Source organism: Pecten maximus, chromosome 17, assembly GCF_902652985.1.
Source record: "Pecten maximus chromosome 17, xPecMax1.1, whole genome shotgun sequence".
In the NCBI taxonomy this organism is placed as follows: Eukaryota; Metazoa; Mollusca; class Bivalvia; order Pectinida; family Pectinidae; genus Pecten; species Pecten maximus.
In genome coordinates this window covers 27,141,930-27,159,806 of record NC_047031.1, presented here as the reverse complement: position 1 = coordinate 27,159,806, position 17,877 = coordinate 27,141,930, and the positions used below count along the sequence as shown (strand labels likewise).

Here is a 17,877-nt window from a genome sequence, read left to right as displayed (position 1 = left end):
CTACTGACAATTCTGGAGTCCTGTACCTCAGCCCAGAGACTGGACTTTTACAGTTACAGGATGGCCCGGACCACAGTGGAGCTGCCACCAACTCATGTGGTTGAAACTAGCGTCACCGAGGTTTCATCACCAACCCCAGAGACCACCTACGATGAAGAGCTACCCGGACTAGAGGAGTACGTCGTTGAGGACCAAGTCAGCTCGGACGAGGAAGAGCCCTCGCGCCACTCAGGACTCCGAGTGATTGACAGCCATTTTCACCTCGACAGGACAAGCCGCCAGATCTGGGGGAAAAGTAGCGGTCACACCGTCGAGGACCTGCTGGAATACAGCTATTCTGACAGTGTGATCGAGCGACCAGGATTGCCAGTGGACGTGGTTGGAGGTGTCATTGTCTACAGTGAGCCCAGCACCTATCCACCTGTGGATTTCACGCTGCAGGGGCCCTGGAGAGTGGCTGTGGGTGTCAATCCAAAGCATTTTGAGACACTCACAGTCGACCGGAAGATCTGCCTCCAGCGACTACTGGAGCATCCAAAGGCTGTAGCCTTAGGAGAGTGTGGACTAGACCGTACCGTTCCTGCCGCCAAGTGGAGACGCCAAGGGGAGGTTTTCGCCAAACTACTCAGGATGGCGAGACCAGCGCAGCCTCTGGTTCTGCACTTGAGGGGAGTAAAGGAGGATGTCTACGGCACAGATGTCTACAGGTCTGCTCTAGTCATGGTGGAGGATGCATGTTCCAAGGAGCAGGGGATCCATCTCCATTGCTTCATGGGGGAAGAGGACGTCGTGCGTGCATGGCTCCGGAGGTTTCCGAAAACATATTTTGGAGTCACAGCCGCAGTCAGACGGTTCGACGACCCCCAGATTGAGGGTCTCCGAGCGATCCCTAGGGACAGGTTACTCCTGGAGACTGACTCTCCGTACTTCCCACCCGGAAAGACCAGAATCAGCACTCCAGCTTACATCGGAGAGACAGCCGCCATTGTAGCCGCCCACCTGTATGCTAGGACCCCGGAAATCCTGGAGCTTGCCACCAGCAACGCTACAGCCCTGTACGGGTTGTAGAAAGTAGATTCTCCAACTTGCCATCAGGGGATCCATTCAGGTCTCATGCCGTCACCACTGATGAGCCGAGACCTGGACTGTAAATATGTATTATATATATGGTGCTCAGCCTCTTGGACGTGTTCCCGGACGGGAGACTGATGTTCCTATTATTTATACTTTTAACGGAGTAGGAGGGACTTTAGAATGGGGAGGAGTGTGGTGAAACAGGACTGAGCCAACAGTAATTGTCCTCCTTGCCGGAATGCCGTGGGCATTCGGGAAGTCTCGGGTGTCTTCGAGCTTCCGGTGAGAGCGCGCGAGTCAAGCCAGTCTTGAGATCAACGCCAACCTGTGAACACTGTGTTTGAAGTTCCACCTATTGTGATATATATTGTATTGCTGTTTGTGCTGCGCCCGCGCTGCTTGGTAAGCATACTATGTGATATGTCAGTGACCATTATTGTATATGTATGTTATATGTGGTGACGCTACACGTGGTTTCACTATACTTCTTAGTCGTCTCTAGGGAAGCAATAGTTTGGTTGTCCAAACCCACAGAAATCAGCGAAATACAGAATCTGTGACTTGGGTGCTGGGTACGGCCTCACGCTACCAAGAAACACTGCTATATACCACCCAAGGACCGGATTTTGTCACAATATGAATTAATATTTTGATTGATAAGAATTTCCTTACCTGAAAATACTTATTAAAGTTTCCATTTCTGTCATACAGTCAATCTTATTAAAATTTAGATAGTTATTCTCACTACGTTTCATGAACATCGAACAACATCCCATTAGGGGTCACCTCGGGTGACCTTTTGGATCAGCCAATAAACAACTTCCAGAATCTTGGCAGTGAATTTTATGTGTCCGAATTAGCATCACTAGAGTGCATAGCTTGCATAATCTGCCAATTTTGTTTCAAGTCATTTCGTCCCCCACATCAGACAGTACATATTGAGCCGAAATGGTTTCCTTCAGAAATCCCAAAGGTCATCAGAACGATACCTTTTATGGGATGTTGTTAGATGTTCATGTAACGTAGTGAAAATTACCATATAGATTTTTATTAGATTGTCATAAACATAAAGTTTGACTTTAGTAAGTGGTATCTCTAACTTCTTTTCTTTTATTTATTGCAGACAATCGTTCCGAACGCCGTTTGATGAACCGCTGCTCCTGTTTCGAATTTGTTGCACAGAAAAAGTTTGTCTGGTCCGTTCAAGCGGCTGCCCTGCAGGTAGGGCGTAAGAATGATCGTAAGAGGCGACTAAATTTGGGATCTTATCTTTTCTCTTCTTTCTTAACAACTTTCTTCTTCCCAATGTCTCCCTTGACAATGCCTTACTTTTGGTATTCAGTTGAGCGTTCGCCCCTGTGAGGAAGGTTTTGGGTTCTTTCCCCTGGCTGAGACAATCACATACCAGAGTCTTTAAAGATGGTAGTTGCTACTTCTGCTTAGCGCTCAGCATAATTATTTGGAGCGGGACGACTGGTTCGCCCGTTATCAATATAATGTGACCGGATGGGGTGTCCTGTTTGGTATCTCCGGCAGTTTGCTTCAGTGAGGTAGCACCATAAATCGGCAAATATTCCGGCCTATCACAAGGAGACTTAACTATGAAAGGCCGTTCATGTCAAAAACGAGATACATTTAACGCGTTAAGCTTTAACACGTAAAACACATTTAACGCGCTAAACATAAACTATGACAAAACTACCATATCCCAGAACAAAATGCCACCTTCGTGTCGGCGAGTGCATACACAACTCGGAACGTCAGTAAACAATGTGACGTCATCAGAATGTACCAGTTACAGTAATGTACAACAATATATCTTACAGACCTTCATGAATACACAAATGACCAAAAGAATGAAGCACAGTGAAAGAGGAAAAAGAAATTGTTGATTCATTGCACAAATTGATTATTTTGATACGGTCTCTGTTTAAATCGGTTTTCAGAGATATCAACGTTCTTTTTGACGTGTTGATATTCTGTCAACGCGTACTGTAATATTCTGTCATTAAACTGTTTGCAATAATAATAGAAAACATCTTCAGACCAAAACAAAACCAATGCCGACATCGGGAGTCCTACATTTTTTGGACAAATAACCATTGTCAAATAGTTTATACTTGCCCACTGATAATATCGTCCACGGGACTGGGGGATCGTCTAGGCACAGCCCCAAGGCATTCTTGTATCACCGAGCGAACCTCCCTTCTTGAAGCCCCCATTTTCCCGCTTCCCTGAAGAACTTTCATCGGAATGCTGATGCAAGGGTGCAACTGATTGGTTGATCTGATAAAGTTTAACGCGTAAAAATGATTATGAACGTGATCAAACTGTCTTTAACGCGATAAATGAGAACAACATTTAACGCGTTAAAGCTTTACGCGTTAAGTTAACGCGTTAAAGCTTTACGCGTTAAGTTAACGCGTTAAAACTAGTTTTAACGCGTGTTAAATGTATCTCGTTTTTGACATGAACGGCCTTTCATACTTAACATGAACATACCGCAGCCTCCCAAAACACACATACACACTCACAATACGCATGCATATAGCACGCACGGGAGGCCGTCCTTAAATAATTTTTACTCCTGCTTAGCACTCAGCATATTTGGAGTGGGACGACTGGTCCGCCCGTTGTCAGTATAATGTGACCGGGTGGGGTGTGCTGCTGGGTGTCTTCGGCAGTATGCTTCAGTGAGGTAGCACTATAAATCGGCAAAAGTTCCGGCCTATCACAAGGAGACTTAACACGAACATACTGCAGCCTCCCAAAACACACATACGCACTCGCCACACGCATACATGTCGCACGCATGGGAGGCCGTCCTTAAATGACCTTAGATGTTAATAGGACGTTAAACAAAATAAACCAAACCAAACCTTAGCTGTTAATTGGACGTAAAACAAAATAAACCAAACCAAACCGTTAAGTGGTAGTCCTATGATGTAGGGCCATCATGTCAGATACTTACACCTGCAGAAGTGTAGTGCGATTATGTAGACCTACCTTTTCCACGTAGGAGGAAGTCCGCTATCCGCTTTAAAGCGAGATTGCAGGAGGGAGGGTATGCACTTCACCACATCAGATGGAATGATAGTGTTGGTGGCCTTTGGTAGCAAGCTGGCTTGACGGGAGTGCTTTCTTGCAACGCTAAATATTCTGCCATGTTGTTTACCAAATGATGGCATTGGTGATATGTCCGAACATCACCAAATGTTCTCTCCTCATTTTCTGCGACAACCGACCGTAGACAAATAAGTATCTGCTGCATGCGAAGTCTTGTTATGGTATTGAGATCCGTAGAACTTCCTGTGGGACATCTTGGATGGTTCTCAAATTACCTTAATACATAACATGGCGAACATGAATGTGGAATTATACATGCGCAGAATCTGTTGAAGTGTCCTTTTTCCACGCTGAGAGTAATATATCTCATCAATATTGTGATGGTTCATGGATATGCGCATTTCAGCTGCATAGTCCAATAGCTAGCTTTTGTGGCTGTGCGGTTGAGTGTCGTGTCTGTGTACCGAAGTTAACCAATGTCGAGCGTGGCCAGCTCTTGGATGGGTGACCGCTCCGTTGTTCCCCCTGTGCACGTTACATTTGGTTGCAGCGAACGGACCCGGTATCCTGTAGGGTGCCCTCGGACAGCATGGGAAGCACAATGCTCTTGGAGACTTGTTGGTGACCAGGGGTTCTGGTCATGAGGCGGCATCGCTATAACAACAAGAGGGACAGTTGTGTTTGCTGAGGATGCCAGGTTGAACCCATGGAAGCTTCGGGACGAAGCTTGTCGGCGAAGGGGATAATGTGATGGTTCATGGATATGGGCATTTCAGCTGCATAGTCCAATAGCTAGCTTTTGTGGCTGTGCGGTTGAGTGTCGTGTCTGTGTACCGTACCGTAGTTAAGCAACGTCGAGCGTGGTCAGCTCTTGGATGGGTGACCGCTCCGTTGTTCCCCTTTTGTTTACAAATATCTACCAATGTTCTCAACAGCTGGAAGATGCTGTATGGAGTTATGCTGTCAACTGACTTTTCAAATGTGAACACGGCAAGTTTGATCAGAAACAGACGTGCATCTGACCCTTTCAGCTGGTTGCTGCGATTGATGGTGTTAGCATAGAAAGATGTTAAACATGACTGACTTGCCTTCGTTTGGCAATGTGCAGGGAGCTCTTGAATCATGATTTCTATCAAACTTTTAAGGTCCTAAAGTGGCTCGGATAGCATTTCCTCGTACAAACTGCAGCAAATTCTAGCAGATGGTGTAAGCCTCTGGCAAAGAAGGGCTGCAGGACTGTGAATCCCATGTCTTACATTGACGAGGATGTTCTGGAGTTGCTCCCGTGTAAGGTTGTCAACATTTTCTCCGCGGTGCTCAAGCTCAGCAACCAGTTCATTTTTTTTTTCGAAACCAACAAAAGGATTGATTACACCATTTTTTTCATTTTGTGCCATTCCATACCAATTTAATGGTGGAGGAGACTGTCATCGAGTGGCATAACATCTCTCCAGATTGTTTGATCGTTACTTGGAATACCACAATAGCAGGCAGTGTCCTCCTCTCTGTTGACTTTCACTGGCGTGTTGGTCAATCACCGGGAAAAAAAGCGCAGGAATTATGTTATTGGAATTCCAACATCCGTTACGAAAGGATATCTCTGCCACGGACTTTATTGTTCCTAATTTGGTCAACATTAGTACTGTTTGGCCTGCCTTTGATGTACCAGGACGGTTTCTATACATCCCGTTGAATATTTGGCTTCGGATGTTCAGGATGGAGGATAGTATACCCTGCAGGGAGGGCGTAAGAATTGTACCTGCTGCCCCCATTGCATGATCGTAAGAGGCGACTAAATTTGGGATCTTATCTTTTCTCTTAAAAACTTTAGTTGTCTGCCCGTCCTTAGAAAAGACACTACCATAACTGGGGAATGTCTCGGAAACAATTTTTGTAAATCTCTACATGTATTATTTTTCAAAATCTCAATTAAATGTTTTTTAACTTGCACTGTCAGCTTTAAACAATATAAACCAAACCAAAACAAAGTACGGACTTTATCTTTTCAATTTTTTAGCTCACCTGGCCCGAAGGGCCGGTGAGCTTATGCCATGGTGCAGCGTCCGTAGTCCGTCGTCCGTCGTCCGTCAACTTTTTCTTTAAATCGCTACTAGTCATAAAGTATTGAATGGATTTTCACCAAATTTGGTCAGGAACATCCTTGGGGGAAGGGAAACAGAGTTTGTATACAGTTTTACTCTGAACCCCCAGGGGCCTGAGGGGCGGTGCCAAATAGGGGAAATAGGGTTACTCCTTTAAATCGCTACTAGTCATAAAGTTATGAATGAATTTGAACCAAATTTGGTCAGGAACATCCTTGGCAGAAGGGGATCAGAGTTTGCATCAATTTTTACTCTGAGGGGCGGGGCCAAATAGGGGAAATAGGGTTACTCCTTTAAATCGCTACTAGTCATGAAGTTATTAATGAATTTGAACCAAATTTGGTCAGGAACATTCGTGGCAGAAGGTGAACAGAGTTTGTATAAATTTTTACTCTGAACCCCAAGGGGCCTGAGGGGCGGGGCCAAATAGGGGAAATAGGGTTACTCCTTTAAATCGCTACTAGTCATAAAGTTATGAATGAATTTGAACCAAATTCGGTCAGTAACATCATTGGCAGAAGGGGAACAGAGTTTGTATAATTTTTTACACTGAACCCCCAGGGGCCTGAGGGGCGGGGCCAAATAGGGGAAATAGGGTTACTCCTTTAAATCGCTACTAGTCATAAAGTTATGAATGAATTTGAACCAAATTTGGTCAGTAACATCCTTGGCAGAAGGGGAACAGAGTTTGCATAAATTTTTACTCTGAACCCCTAGGGACCTGAGGGGCGGGGCCAAATAGGGGAAATAGGGTTACTCCTTTAAATCGCTACTAGTCATAAAGTTATGAATGAATTTGAACCAAATTTGGTCAGGAACATCCTTGGTAGAAGGGGAACATAGTTTGTATAAATTTTTACTCTTAACCCCTAGGGACCTGAGGGGCGGGGCCAAATAGGGAAATAGGGGTTTATCCTTTAAATCGCTATTATTCATAAAGTTATTAATGGATTTGAACCAAATTTGGTCTGGAATATCCTTAGGGGAAGGGGGAAAGAGAGTTTATATAAATATTGACTCTGACCACCAAGGGGCCTGAAGGGAGGGGCCAAATAGGGGAAATAGAGATTTGAGTTTTAAATGGATTTGAACCCAGTTTGGTCAGAAACATCCGTGGTGATGGGGGAACAGATTTTGCATAAATGGTTACTGTGACCCTCAATCCAATAACTATGTATAGTAACGCTGGGCATTAAGGGATAAACACAATTCTTATGTAAACATAGGCCAAAGGGTTTTCCCCACCCTAAGGGACTTAGTTTCTTTAAACACCATTATGTTGTAAAAAATAATCCATATGGTCTTTCAGAGAGTACATTTTTGTATAATGTATTAACAAATTGAACATGAACATTATTTTGACATTTGGTCAAATCCAACCAGGTGAGCGATACAGGCCCCATGGGCCTCTTGTTTAAAAATGCAATAAGAACCAATATTAACTACAACCCTCAAACTATACTTGCCTGAATATACTGGTGTTGTTCTGAAATACGTACTTGTTTATCTGTTTGTGGTCTATTAGATATTTGATTGGGAAATAGTCTCACAGAATAAAATGCGATGGAAATACACCTAGGATTCCATGCGAGGCATTTTCTTTTTTTATATTCTCTTTAACATGATGCACATGTGTGCATGACGTGACCTTTTTTCTCCCATTACCTCCCCCTCATAGTCCCCCTTCTCTGTACATTTGTTTCTTTGAAACGACAAACAGTACTATACCGTACCAGTCTTATCCGACATGGATTCACCACGTGTATTTGTGGGTGTGGTCGTGTTCATCACATGTCTAGCCAAAATAGGCACCTCAATATCTGCAGGGTTATCAGACCACTGTTTTTCACAGATTTCCATTATTAGTAATCCAGCCGCGTATAATGTTCAAAAGGCTTTTTATTCGTAAATGTTGAGTAACATACTAGGCGTTTTAAAAATTCTGTACGCCCCACTTACTCATTTTGAGTAATTTCTGAACTAGATATGATTTCCAATTCGCCTGCGACAAATAGCGTGAAAGACAGATCGTTAAACTGAACAATTTTATTTACATATTCAAATGTAAGGAAATGATGGGGATATTTTGTGGGAAGCGAACAGAACCGCTGGATTTCATTTTGATATAGGAACGTTTCTTGCTGGACCTGAGATTAATACCACATTGGCTGAACTCCCATCAATGTCGATGTCCAAATTCAGAATCGGATGACCAAACCGATTCACCAAATAAACTGATTGCAACTTTTTGGACATTCACTTCAATTTGTCCCTCTCGACTCTGCCCTGCAGGTAGGGCGTAAGAATTGTACCTGCTGCCCCCATTGCATGATCGTAAAAGGCGACTAAATTTGGGATCTTATCTTTTCCCCTCTTTCTGAACAACTTTCTTCTTCCTAATGTGTCCCTTGACAATGCTTCACTTTTGGCCTTTAGTTGAGCGTTCGCCCCTGTGAGGAAGGCTTTGTGTTCTGTCCTCTGGCCGAGACATACCAGAGTCTTTAAAAATGGTAGTTTCTACTCCAGCTTAGCGCTCAGCATATTTGGAGTGGGACGACTGGTTCGCCCGTTGTCAGTATAATGTGACCGGGTGGGGTGTGCTGCTGGATGTCTTCGGCAGTATGCTTCAGTGAGGTAGCACTATAAATCGGCAAAAGTTTCAGCCTATCACAAGGAGACTTAACACGAACATACCGCAGCCTCCCACAACACACATACGCTCTCATCACACGCGTACATGTCGCGCACACGGGAGGCCGTCCTTAAATGACACTAGCTGTTAATAGGACGTTAAACAAAATAAACCAAACCAAACCCTAACTGTCCTTTCCGAGTTCCTAGTGACGAAACAGTCGTTGAGCGTTGGTTACAGTTGCATTCAGCATTCAGCCGTGTCGCTGAGGTGTTTTGCTACTGCCTCCGCCGTCCAATACAATTGGTTGGGTGCAGACCACTTGCGGCCTGACCGGGTGAAGTAGGGGGCGCCGGTCTCTAACAACACTCTCTCAGGGTTGATCCACTTCAAGGCGCAAACCTGAGGTGGGGTGAATTCTGCAGCCATGCTGGTAAATCCGAAGTACAGATTCCTAAAAGCACTAGACCACTGCTTGTGGACATAGGAATCCCCATTGAAACAATGGAGATATATCCGCTGGTCTTCAGGTACTGCCTTCTTTACGTAGTGTAGAAGGAGGTATGCTTCTGCTCCACTATCTCCGGATATCCCTCTACAATGGAGAACCAAGACGTGTCGAGGCTCCACCAATGGTAGAATCTTCTCAAACATGCCTATCTGCTGCGGCCACTGCTCCGGTGGTACGGAGTGGTCAACACCAACTTCGCCAACTGCTGTCACTCTGCGTTGTCGTACTTGGTCTTTCAGCTTCTTGATGACGCGATCCAACTCCGAGCTTGAGTATCTCTTCTTGGGATGTACACCTACTGCGACCTCCATATCCGCTGGTAGGGTCTTCAGACTATCCGTGGTTGGATAAGTCTCCGGGTCGCAGAAAGATGCACAAGTCCCGGCGACGATAACCTCCTTTCCCTTGTCCATCCTGGTACCATCCAAAACAGACTGGAACGTAGAGTCCAGTCTTAATCCAATGGCCTTCAGGGTGCGGTCGAGATGGAAGTGAGGATCAAACGCCCGAGGGGTTCGGGTTCCCACTTCCTCCGGGGCAGGAAATAATGTCCTCCAGTACTCTCGCTCGGTAGCAGGGATCCGGGCAGCTATCAAGTTGCTACTCCTGCTTAGCGCTCAGCATATTTGGAGTGGGACGACTGGTTCGCCCGTTGTCAGTATAATGTGACCGGGTGGGGTGTGCTGCTGGGTGTCTTCGGCAGTATGCTTCATTGAGGTAGCACTTTAAATCGGCAAAAGATCCTGCCTATCACAAGGAGACTTAACACACACATACCACAGCCTCCCAAAACACACATACGCACTCATCACACGCATACATTTCGCATACACTCCCGGGAGGCCGTCCTTAAATGACCTTAGCTGTTAATAGGACGTTAAACAAACCAAACCAAACTAAACAAAATAAACCAAACCAAACCATGATATATACATGTATTTGGGTTTTCATACCAACTGCGGGGCGCGGGGGATAAAGCCAAGCTTTGCGGCTCCTTGTTTATTTCCAATCCAAACAGATTTTCCCCAGATTAATTCTTAACCCAGATGTTTTTTCAGAATAATTTAATTCTTTGATAGATTTATAGATGTGTCATCAGCATACTGTGAAAGTAGAATAGGGCGATCAGATTCAGTTACTTTTTACTCCTTTTATATTTTTGTTATGTCGTATCTTAACTTCTACAATTTCAGAACAGAGGATACAGATATAACGGGCAATAGAGTCGCCTTGAAGACAACCCCTATCTATCTCGAAGAATTGTGAAAGATTCCCACCTTGATTAATTGTAGAATTTGATTTTTTGGACGGAAGACGATGGACAAAAGGCGATTAAAATAGGTCACTTGAGACTTCGTCTCAGGTGACCTAAAAATCTACAATTTTTAACATAACTGTCACTGTGAATTAATGCTGTTTTTTCTCACCTTATCTTAATCATTTTATAATATTTTTATGCTATTGATATAAGGTTATACAAATATAACACAAAGTTTATTTTGGCATGTGATAATAAAGGTTGATATTGGCACAAGATAACGTTATAGTGGAGGCAGAAATTATTAACAAGTTCTGTTTAAAAGAGATCTCAGAAGGATCTTGGGTCATGGTATGAAGCTTCTTGGTCCAATGTTATACTGCTATGTTCTGATGTGATCTGAATGTTTCTCCTCATTGCCCAAAATAATTATATAATGTATTGGCATATGTTATCAACAAAACATAACTGTTCATTTCTTGCAATGATTAGTCTTAAAACTCAATAAATGCTAAACTAGGTACAAGTAAGAACCTGATTTTCAATACTTTTTAACACATTTAGATATAACAAACTTCAAATGTGCAAATGTAACATATTGTGATTATGTATCGGCTTGCAACTCCAAGTATCTTAACTGGGGCCAATGTCACAATGCATATCATTTTTTTATAATCTTTCTTCAAGTACTTCTTGAGAAATACCCATTAAAAAGCCTGTTTGCCGACAGCTGGACCACTAATGAATTTCAGCTTGGTAGGGTTTAACACATGCATCATCTTAGAAAGCGACATGGAAATACTACTGTTAAATTCTTTAAACAATGACAAGTGTCCTTCCTATCCAGAATTTTCAAAAACATGTACATTCTATATACTGTAATGCATGATGCAACAATGCTGGATGTCGCATAAAGGTTTTGTTGCCCTGCAGGTAGGGCGTAAGAATTGTACCTGCTGCCCCCATTGCATGATCGTAAGAGGCGACTAAATTTGGGATCTTATCTTTTCTCTTCTTTCTTAACAACTTTCTTCTTCCTAACGTCTCCCTTGACAATGCCTCACTTTTGGCCTTTAGTTGAGCGTTCGCCCCTGTGAGGAAGGCTTTGGGTTCTGTCCCCTGGCCGAGACATACCAGAGTCTTCAAAATGGTAGTTGCTGCTCATGCTTAGCGCTAAGCATATTTGGAGTGGGACGACTGGTTCGCCCGTTGTCAGTATAATGTGACCGGGTGGGGTGTGCTGCTGGGTGTCTTCGGCAGTATGCTTCAGTGAGGTAGCACTATAAATCGACCAAAAGTTCCGGCCTATCACAAGGAGACTTAACACGAACATACCGCAGCCTTCCAAAACACACATACGCGCGCACGGGAGGCCGTCCTTAAATGACCTTAGCTGTTAATTGGACGTTAAACAAAATAAACCAAACCAAAGTTTTGTTGTAAAATATACCAGCTTTTTAGTATGTAATAATTGTATTTTGCATGTGTTCATAAGTAAATTGCAAGTTATATTTGGAAGTTACAAACTGCTTGCTGCCATTGAGTACATCAAGTAAATTTAAAGGAACTATTCTGACATTGATATGGCATGATACCTATTGGGTTTAGGAGTTGAATTATGAGAAAAGAAAGCAACAGGGCTATATTTTTCCAATATACGGATGTATATGTATGCGAACATATATTCAAATTTACCATGCAGTCGACAATGTAGTTGTCCTATTTTTACAGAAGTATTTTTTTCATGTTCGTACAGGAACTTACACAACATTGGGAATTTCTGACATGTCCCCACAGCAGATGTAAGGGACATTTGGATTTCGTCCCAGGAAATCTTGGCTGATGCCAAGGCATTCAGGATTGCTTGTTTTTTTGCAAGTGACACATTTCTGCAATGTGTCATGGTCTGATTTGTTGAAGTAACACCAACCAAAGTTCTGGGCCTTACAACCTTTTCCAAATTAAGTCCACTCCCATGGGGAATCCGACACAACTCGGCCTTTCATTGGTATAAGACATCAGAGACATCAGAAGTTAGATAAACTGACATCATGAGAAAGATATTTCATAATGATTCACATATATGTTGAATTAAAGAAATCAAATACTTCATATATCAAATGAATCAAACGCTTTCTCCAAATCGATCATAGTAACATTCCTCTGTAAACTGCATGATATCGGAGATCAGTCTCGTATTTTCCCAAACTCCAGAAATGAAACCGGTTTGATTTGTATTTATTAATCTACTCAGAACTGTTTTTTAATCTAACAGCGATAGACCAAGAAGCTATCTTATATACAATGTTCAATCGAGAAATCGGTCTCCATTCTTTTTTAGAACTGCTTGCAGGTAAGGCATAAAAATTTTACCTGCTGCCCCCATTGCACGATCGTAGGAGGCGACTAAAGGAATCTTATCTTTTCTTTCTTAACAGCTTTCTACTTCCTAATGTCTCCCTTGACAATGCCTCAGTTTTTGCTTTTAGTTGAGCGTTTTCCCCTGTGAGGAAGGCCTTAGGTTCTGTCCCCTGGTCGAGACATACCAGAGTCTTTAATAATGGTAGTTGCTAATCCTGCTTAGCTGTGTACTGCTGGGTGTCTTCGGCAGTTTGCTTCAGTGAGATAGCACTTTAGATCGGCAAAAGTTCCGGCCTATGACAAGGAGACTTAACACGAACATACCGCAGCCTCCAAAAACACAAATACGCACTCACCACACGCATGCGTGTCGCACGGACGGGAGGCCGTCCTTTAATGACCTTAGATGTTAATAGGACGTTAAACAAAATAAACCAACCAAACCAATCAACAACGGAAGCTAGTCTGCAACAAGAGATCCCCTATGGGATCTTGGCGCCCACCATTGAATGATCTTTATAGGTTCCATCTCAGATTGATCTTCTCTCTATTTTTCCCTTCCTCTTACTTATCTGTGTAAATTGAGAAACATCCCTCCGGTACCTTTCAAACAAATGGAACTTGTATATGAAATGTGAGATTAAGCGATAATGGCTGTCTGTCAGCCATGTTTTCAGATTGGTCCCAAAATGCAATACGAGGGATCAAGGGAAACCTGCATGAGCAATTCGAGAAAGATCCCTTAAGTACTTTCTGAGATCTAGCGATAACAAACTTCAAATGTCGAAAACAAAGATGGCCGCCTGTCGGCCATGTTCTTTTCCGATCGCTCCCAAAATGACATGCACAACTAGGGACCAAGTGAAACCTGCATGTGAAATTTGATCAAAAGATCCCTTCAGTACATTCTAAGATTAAGCATTAACAATCTTTAAATGTCGAAATCCAAGATGGCCGCCTATCGGCCATGCTCTTTTCCGATCGCTGTTTAAATAGAATGTACACAACTAGGGACCAAGGGAAACCTCGTGTGAAATTTGATAAAAGATCCATTCAGTGCTTTCTAAGATTATACATTAACAATCTTTAAATGTCGAAATCCAAGATGGCCGCCTGTCCGCCATGTTGTTTTCCGATCACTCTCAAAATAGAATGTTCACAACTAGGGACCAAGAGAAGGTGCTTGTGAAAAGTTGTAATTAAGCGACAAGAATCGTTTACGGACGGACGGACGCAAGGCGATTTGAATAGCCAACCACCTGATGATGTAAAATATAGTCATGCTGCATTTATGATTTAAGGAAGCATAGTAAGGGCATGATCCCAGCAGGGATTGAAGCATGCTTACAGCATGGTTTGGACCATGCTTCTTCGCAGCATGGTTTGCAACATCAATGAAAATCATGTAATAAAAACTCAACGAATACTTCAGTTTTACAACATTTTATTTGGTAATTAACATGTTATACAAACTTTTTCTAATAAAACCGTTTAAATCATTCTTAAATAAACAGAATATCTTAAAATGTTATTAGTACATGTAGTATTTCATTTGCCTGGAACGTTTTTCTCCAGTATAATGTGACCGGGTGGGGTGTACTGCTGGGTGTCTTCGGCAGTATGCTCCAGTGAGGTAGCACTATAAATCGGCAAAAGTTCACAAGGAGACTTAACACGAACATACCGCAGCCTCCCAAAACACACATACGCACTCACCACACACATTCATGTCGCACGCACGGGAGGCCGTCCTTAAATGACCTTAGCTGTAAATAGGACGTTAAACAAAATAAACCAAACCAAATCCATCCAAACTCAACATACAAATTAATATATAAAACAGTTATACACGTGCACCATGTGCTAGGTTTTAACAAATAGATATGAAAATAAATCTGAATGCGCTACAGATCATTCTAAAAAAGTTTTTTTTTTTTTTATCTTTAGTCTTCCCTTTGCCTCGTACTCTTTTCTCCAAACTCAACATACAAATTGATAAATAAAACAGTTTTACACGTGCATCATGTGCCAGGTTTGTAACCCTAGATATGAAAATGAATCCAAATACACTACAAATTATTATAAAATAAATAACAAAATGTCTTTAAATTGTTATCCTTGGTCATTTGCCTCATACTATTTTCTCCAAACAAAACAACAGTACACATGCACCATGTGCTGGTTTTTAACACTAGATATGGAGATAAATTCTTTTTTCAGTTCGTGAATTTTGGTTTACTTCGAATGCTTGGCATATATAGTAAGGTAATGTTGCTGGCCATGGCTTTGCCTTATTTTTCCTGCTGTTGCCACAGTCTTGGTAACACAATATGCTGAAAAACAAACAAATACTTAAACTCAAGTTTCAAGAAATAAGCTTGCAGGTTTTTTTCTTTCTTTCTTTTTTACTTTTAATTATTGAAATAATACTGAAATAAAGTTCAATCAAACTTAAAAGAGAATTTGTGAGCATCCTTTGAAATTATCTTTTTTATTTCACTAATAAGAATTGTTAATTTTGATATACTTTTGTTATACATTCTCACTTTGATGCATCAATATTTTCATAGACTATTAAATTGATATGAACGTTTAATACATTTACTTTAATTTGAAATGAGAGCGCCAAAGGTTTCCCTTTGTTGCTGTCATATATATCTACCTTTGATGGCATTCGCGATTCTTTGGTCGAGGACTTGCTTGGCTGGGTGGCCATTAGTTGATAAGCTAATCCTTGTAACTCTGACTTCGACCAGAACTTGTTCATTTGTAGCTTTGCCATCCTGCATCCATGTGACGAGGTGCCAATCTTTGTTGGGTCTGATATTTTCTGGATTTCTGCCAGGTCGTGTCCATAAAGGTACACAGATGTATCAGCATACAGCTCCATCTGGGAGGAATAATTTTGGATTAGGAATTTACTTAAGAGACCAACAATTCATTCCATTATAGACTTTTCTGGAGTACACCAGCTATCTGCTACAACTTCATACCAACAATTGATATTTCAGGATATTTGAAAAAAATAATATAAATGAAATTAAATTTTTTTTTTATGTACCTGAAAGAGAACGTTCATCAAAACTGGCCTCACAAGAAGACATTTTTTGCCTTTTTTCCTCATTGTTATATCATGACAGCTCAAAAAGGAAATTATTGGAAGATGCCTTGAAACTAACCTGGTGTTTGCTTGCAAAATCTTCTGTCAGCATTCCAGGTTTCGGCAAAATCAATAGGTTTGCTGGAAATAGAAATTAAGAAATAAATTTGGGGTTTGTAAGTAAGGATATTGAGGAAATATTTTGTATCATTACTCACATTTTTTATCATATCGTATGCTTACTCCAAGAATTATTTCATGTTCAAAATACAATAATGATTACAATAATAAGAAAAATTAGCAACATCGTGTCAATTTGCTTCATAAGCATGAATAACTGATTATACTGATGTGAGCTTCAAGGATGCATGATTTAACCTTGCATCTAAAACATATCTGATGATCTCACGCCGAGCTAATTAATGATTTGATCATTCCGGTTTGCAGAATGCCTAACCAGAATCAGAGAATTCACATTACTTTCTTTCTTTCAACTTCTGGATTTCCTTGAATGCCTCCAACAGTTCTGAAATGACAGATATCAATCAATATGTAAAACTGATTGCAAATGTTTAAGATATTTTGATAAAATCATGGGTGTCTTCGGCGGTATGCTTCAGTGAGTTAGCACTATAAATCGGCAAACGTTCCGGCCTGTCACAAGGAGTTGAACACATACCGCAGCCTGCCAAATCATACATACGTACTCACCAAACACTCATACCGCAGCCTCCCAAAACACACATACCACACGCATGCATGTTGCACACACGGGAGGCCGTCCTTAAATGACCTTAGCTGTTAATAGGACGTTAAACAAAATAAACCAAACCAAACTCACCAAACACATGCATATCGCAAACACGGGAGGCCGTCCTTAAATGGCCTTAGCTCTTAATAGGACGTTAAACAATTAAAACCAAACCAAACAAAGGTATTGTATTGGATATTGATTAAGCAAGACTTATATTGTGTTCTAGACGAAATTAATTTGTGAAACTCAATATTAAATGACACCACTCATAAATAGCTGAAAAATCTGACATCTTCAAAAATCTCAAAAAATGTCAAAGCAGTTTTTGTGTACAGAAAAATAAAGTCCAAAACATGTCATTAAGCACACCAAAAACTTAGTAAGAAAACAAATGCTGACGCTGGGTGGACAACATCAACCCTCCCTAGGGCTTCAAAGAGATCAGCTAATGAGCTAAAACGTTTCTCAAGTTTTGAAGATTTACTTCAGGTTTTCCTCCAGGAGTTGGTCTAGTTCAGCCAAACGTATCTTTCGGGCTTCTCTCCTTTTCTCTGCTTCAATTTTTCTCTCCTGAAACTTCCTCTTTCTATTATCCTCTGCAACAGGACGTTCTGTCTTGTGGCGTCACTTGTACCTGTAACAGCGGGTTTTTAGCTGCTCCCTAGTGGGGGCGATTCTGGTGGCATTTGGAGTCGAAGATTTCATTCTCAAAGAAATATCTTATAATATGATAGTCACTCATGATCATGCAGTGTATCAAACATCAACACTAAATATATCTTGCTTGTGAAATACTTCAAAGTTGTAAAGTATTTTCAACCATGAGCAAAGGCAATAATTAAATTAACGTTTCAAATAAAAAACGTAGATGAGGAAGAGGATTGGGCCAAAACAGGCTCCTTGAGGTAATCCTGATGTTACTGGTATACAGAGTGTTTCCCTTCAAGTACTACTGTTTGGGTGCAGTGTGTTAAGAAGTCTGTTATCCATGCGAGTGGGTTCCCTGTAATCCTATAACA

The 17,877-nt window shown here is 41.7% G+C and overlaps 2 protein-coding genes across 2 annotated transcripts; both read right to left on the bottom strand.

Moving 5' to 3' along the window:
- Positions 1 to 9,120: 9,120 nt before the first annotated feature.
- On the bottom strand, positions 9,121 to 12,546 carry LOC117315269. Its single transcript, XM_033869416.1, has 2 exons — positions 12,408 to 12,546; positions 9,121 to 9,974 (listed from the first exon to the last, which is right to left on the bottom strand). The coding sequence occupies exons 1-2, from the start codon at positions 12,544 to 12,546 to the stop codon at positions 9,121 to 9,123; spliced, it is 993 nt and encodes a 330-aa protein (XP_033725307.1).
- Positions 12,547 to 14,818: 2,272 nt separating this feature from the next.
- LOC117315785 lies at positions 14,819 to 16,911 on the bottom strand. The gene is made up of 4 exons (XM_033870148.1): positions 16,585 to 16,911; positions 16,184 to 16,245; positions 15,667 to 15,894; positions 14,819 to 15,337 (listed from the first exon to the last, which is right to left on the bottom strand). Exons 2-4 carry the CDS (start codon positions 16,214 to 16,216, stop codon positions 15,296 to 15,298), a joined length of 303 nt encoding a protein of 100 aa, XP_033726039.1. The 5' UTR covers positions 16,217 to 16,245; positions 16,585 to 16,911; the 3' UTR covers positions 14,819 to 15,295.
- Positions 16,912 to 17,877: the final 966 nt, after the last annotated feature.

Bases quoted from the DNA above. Each gene is read 5' to 3' on its own strand.
- LOC117315269 (XM_033869416.1), bottom strand. From the start codon at position 12,546: ATGACACATTGCAGAAATGTGTCACTTGCAAAAAAACAAGCAATCCTG. The intron at 9,975-12,407 runs GTAAGTTCCTGT...GCAACTTGATAG, and splicing joins TCAGAAATTCCCAATGTTGT to CTGCCCGGATCCCTGCTACC.
- LOC117315785 (XM_033870148.1), bottom strand. From the start codon at position 16,216: ATGCTGACAGAAGATTTTGCAAGCAAACACCAG. The intron at 15,895-16,183 runs GTTAGTTTCAAG...TATTCCTCCCAG, and splicing joins ATTTTGCAAGCAAACACCAG to ATGGAGCTGTATGCTGATAC. The intron at 15,338-15,666 runs GTAGATATATAT...TTTGTTTTTCAG, and splicing joins AATCGCGAATGCCATCAAAG to CATATTGTGTTACCAAGACT.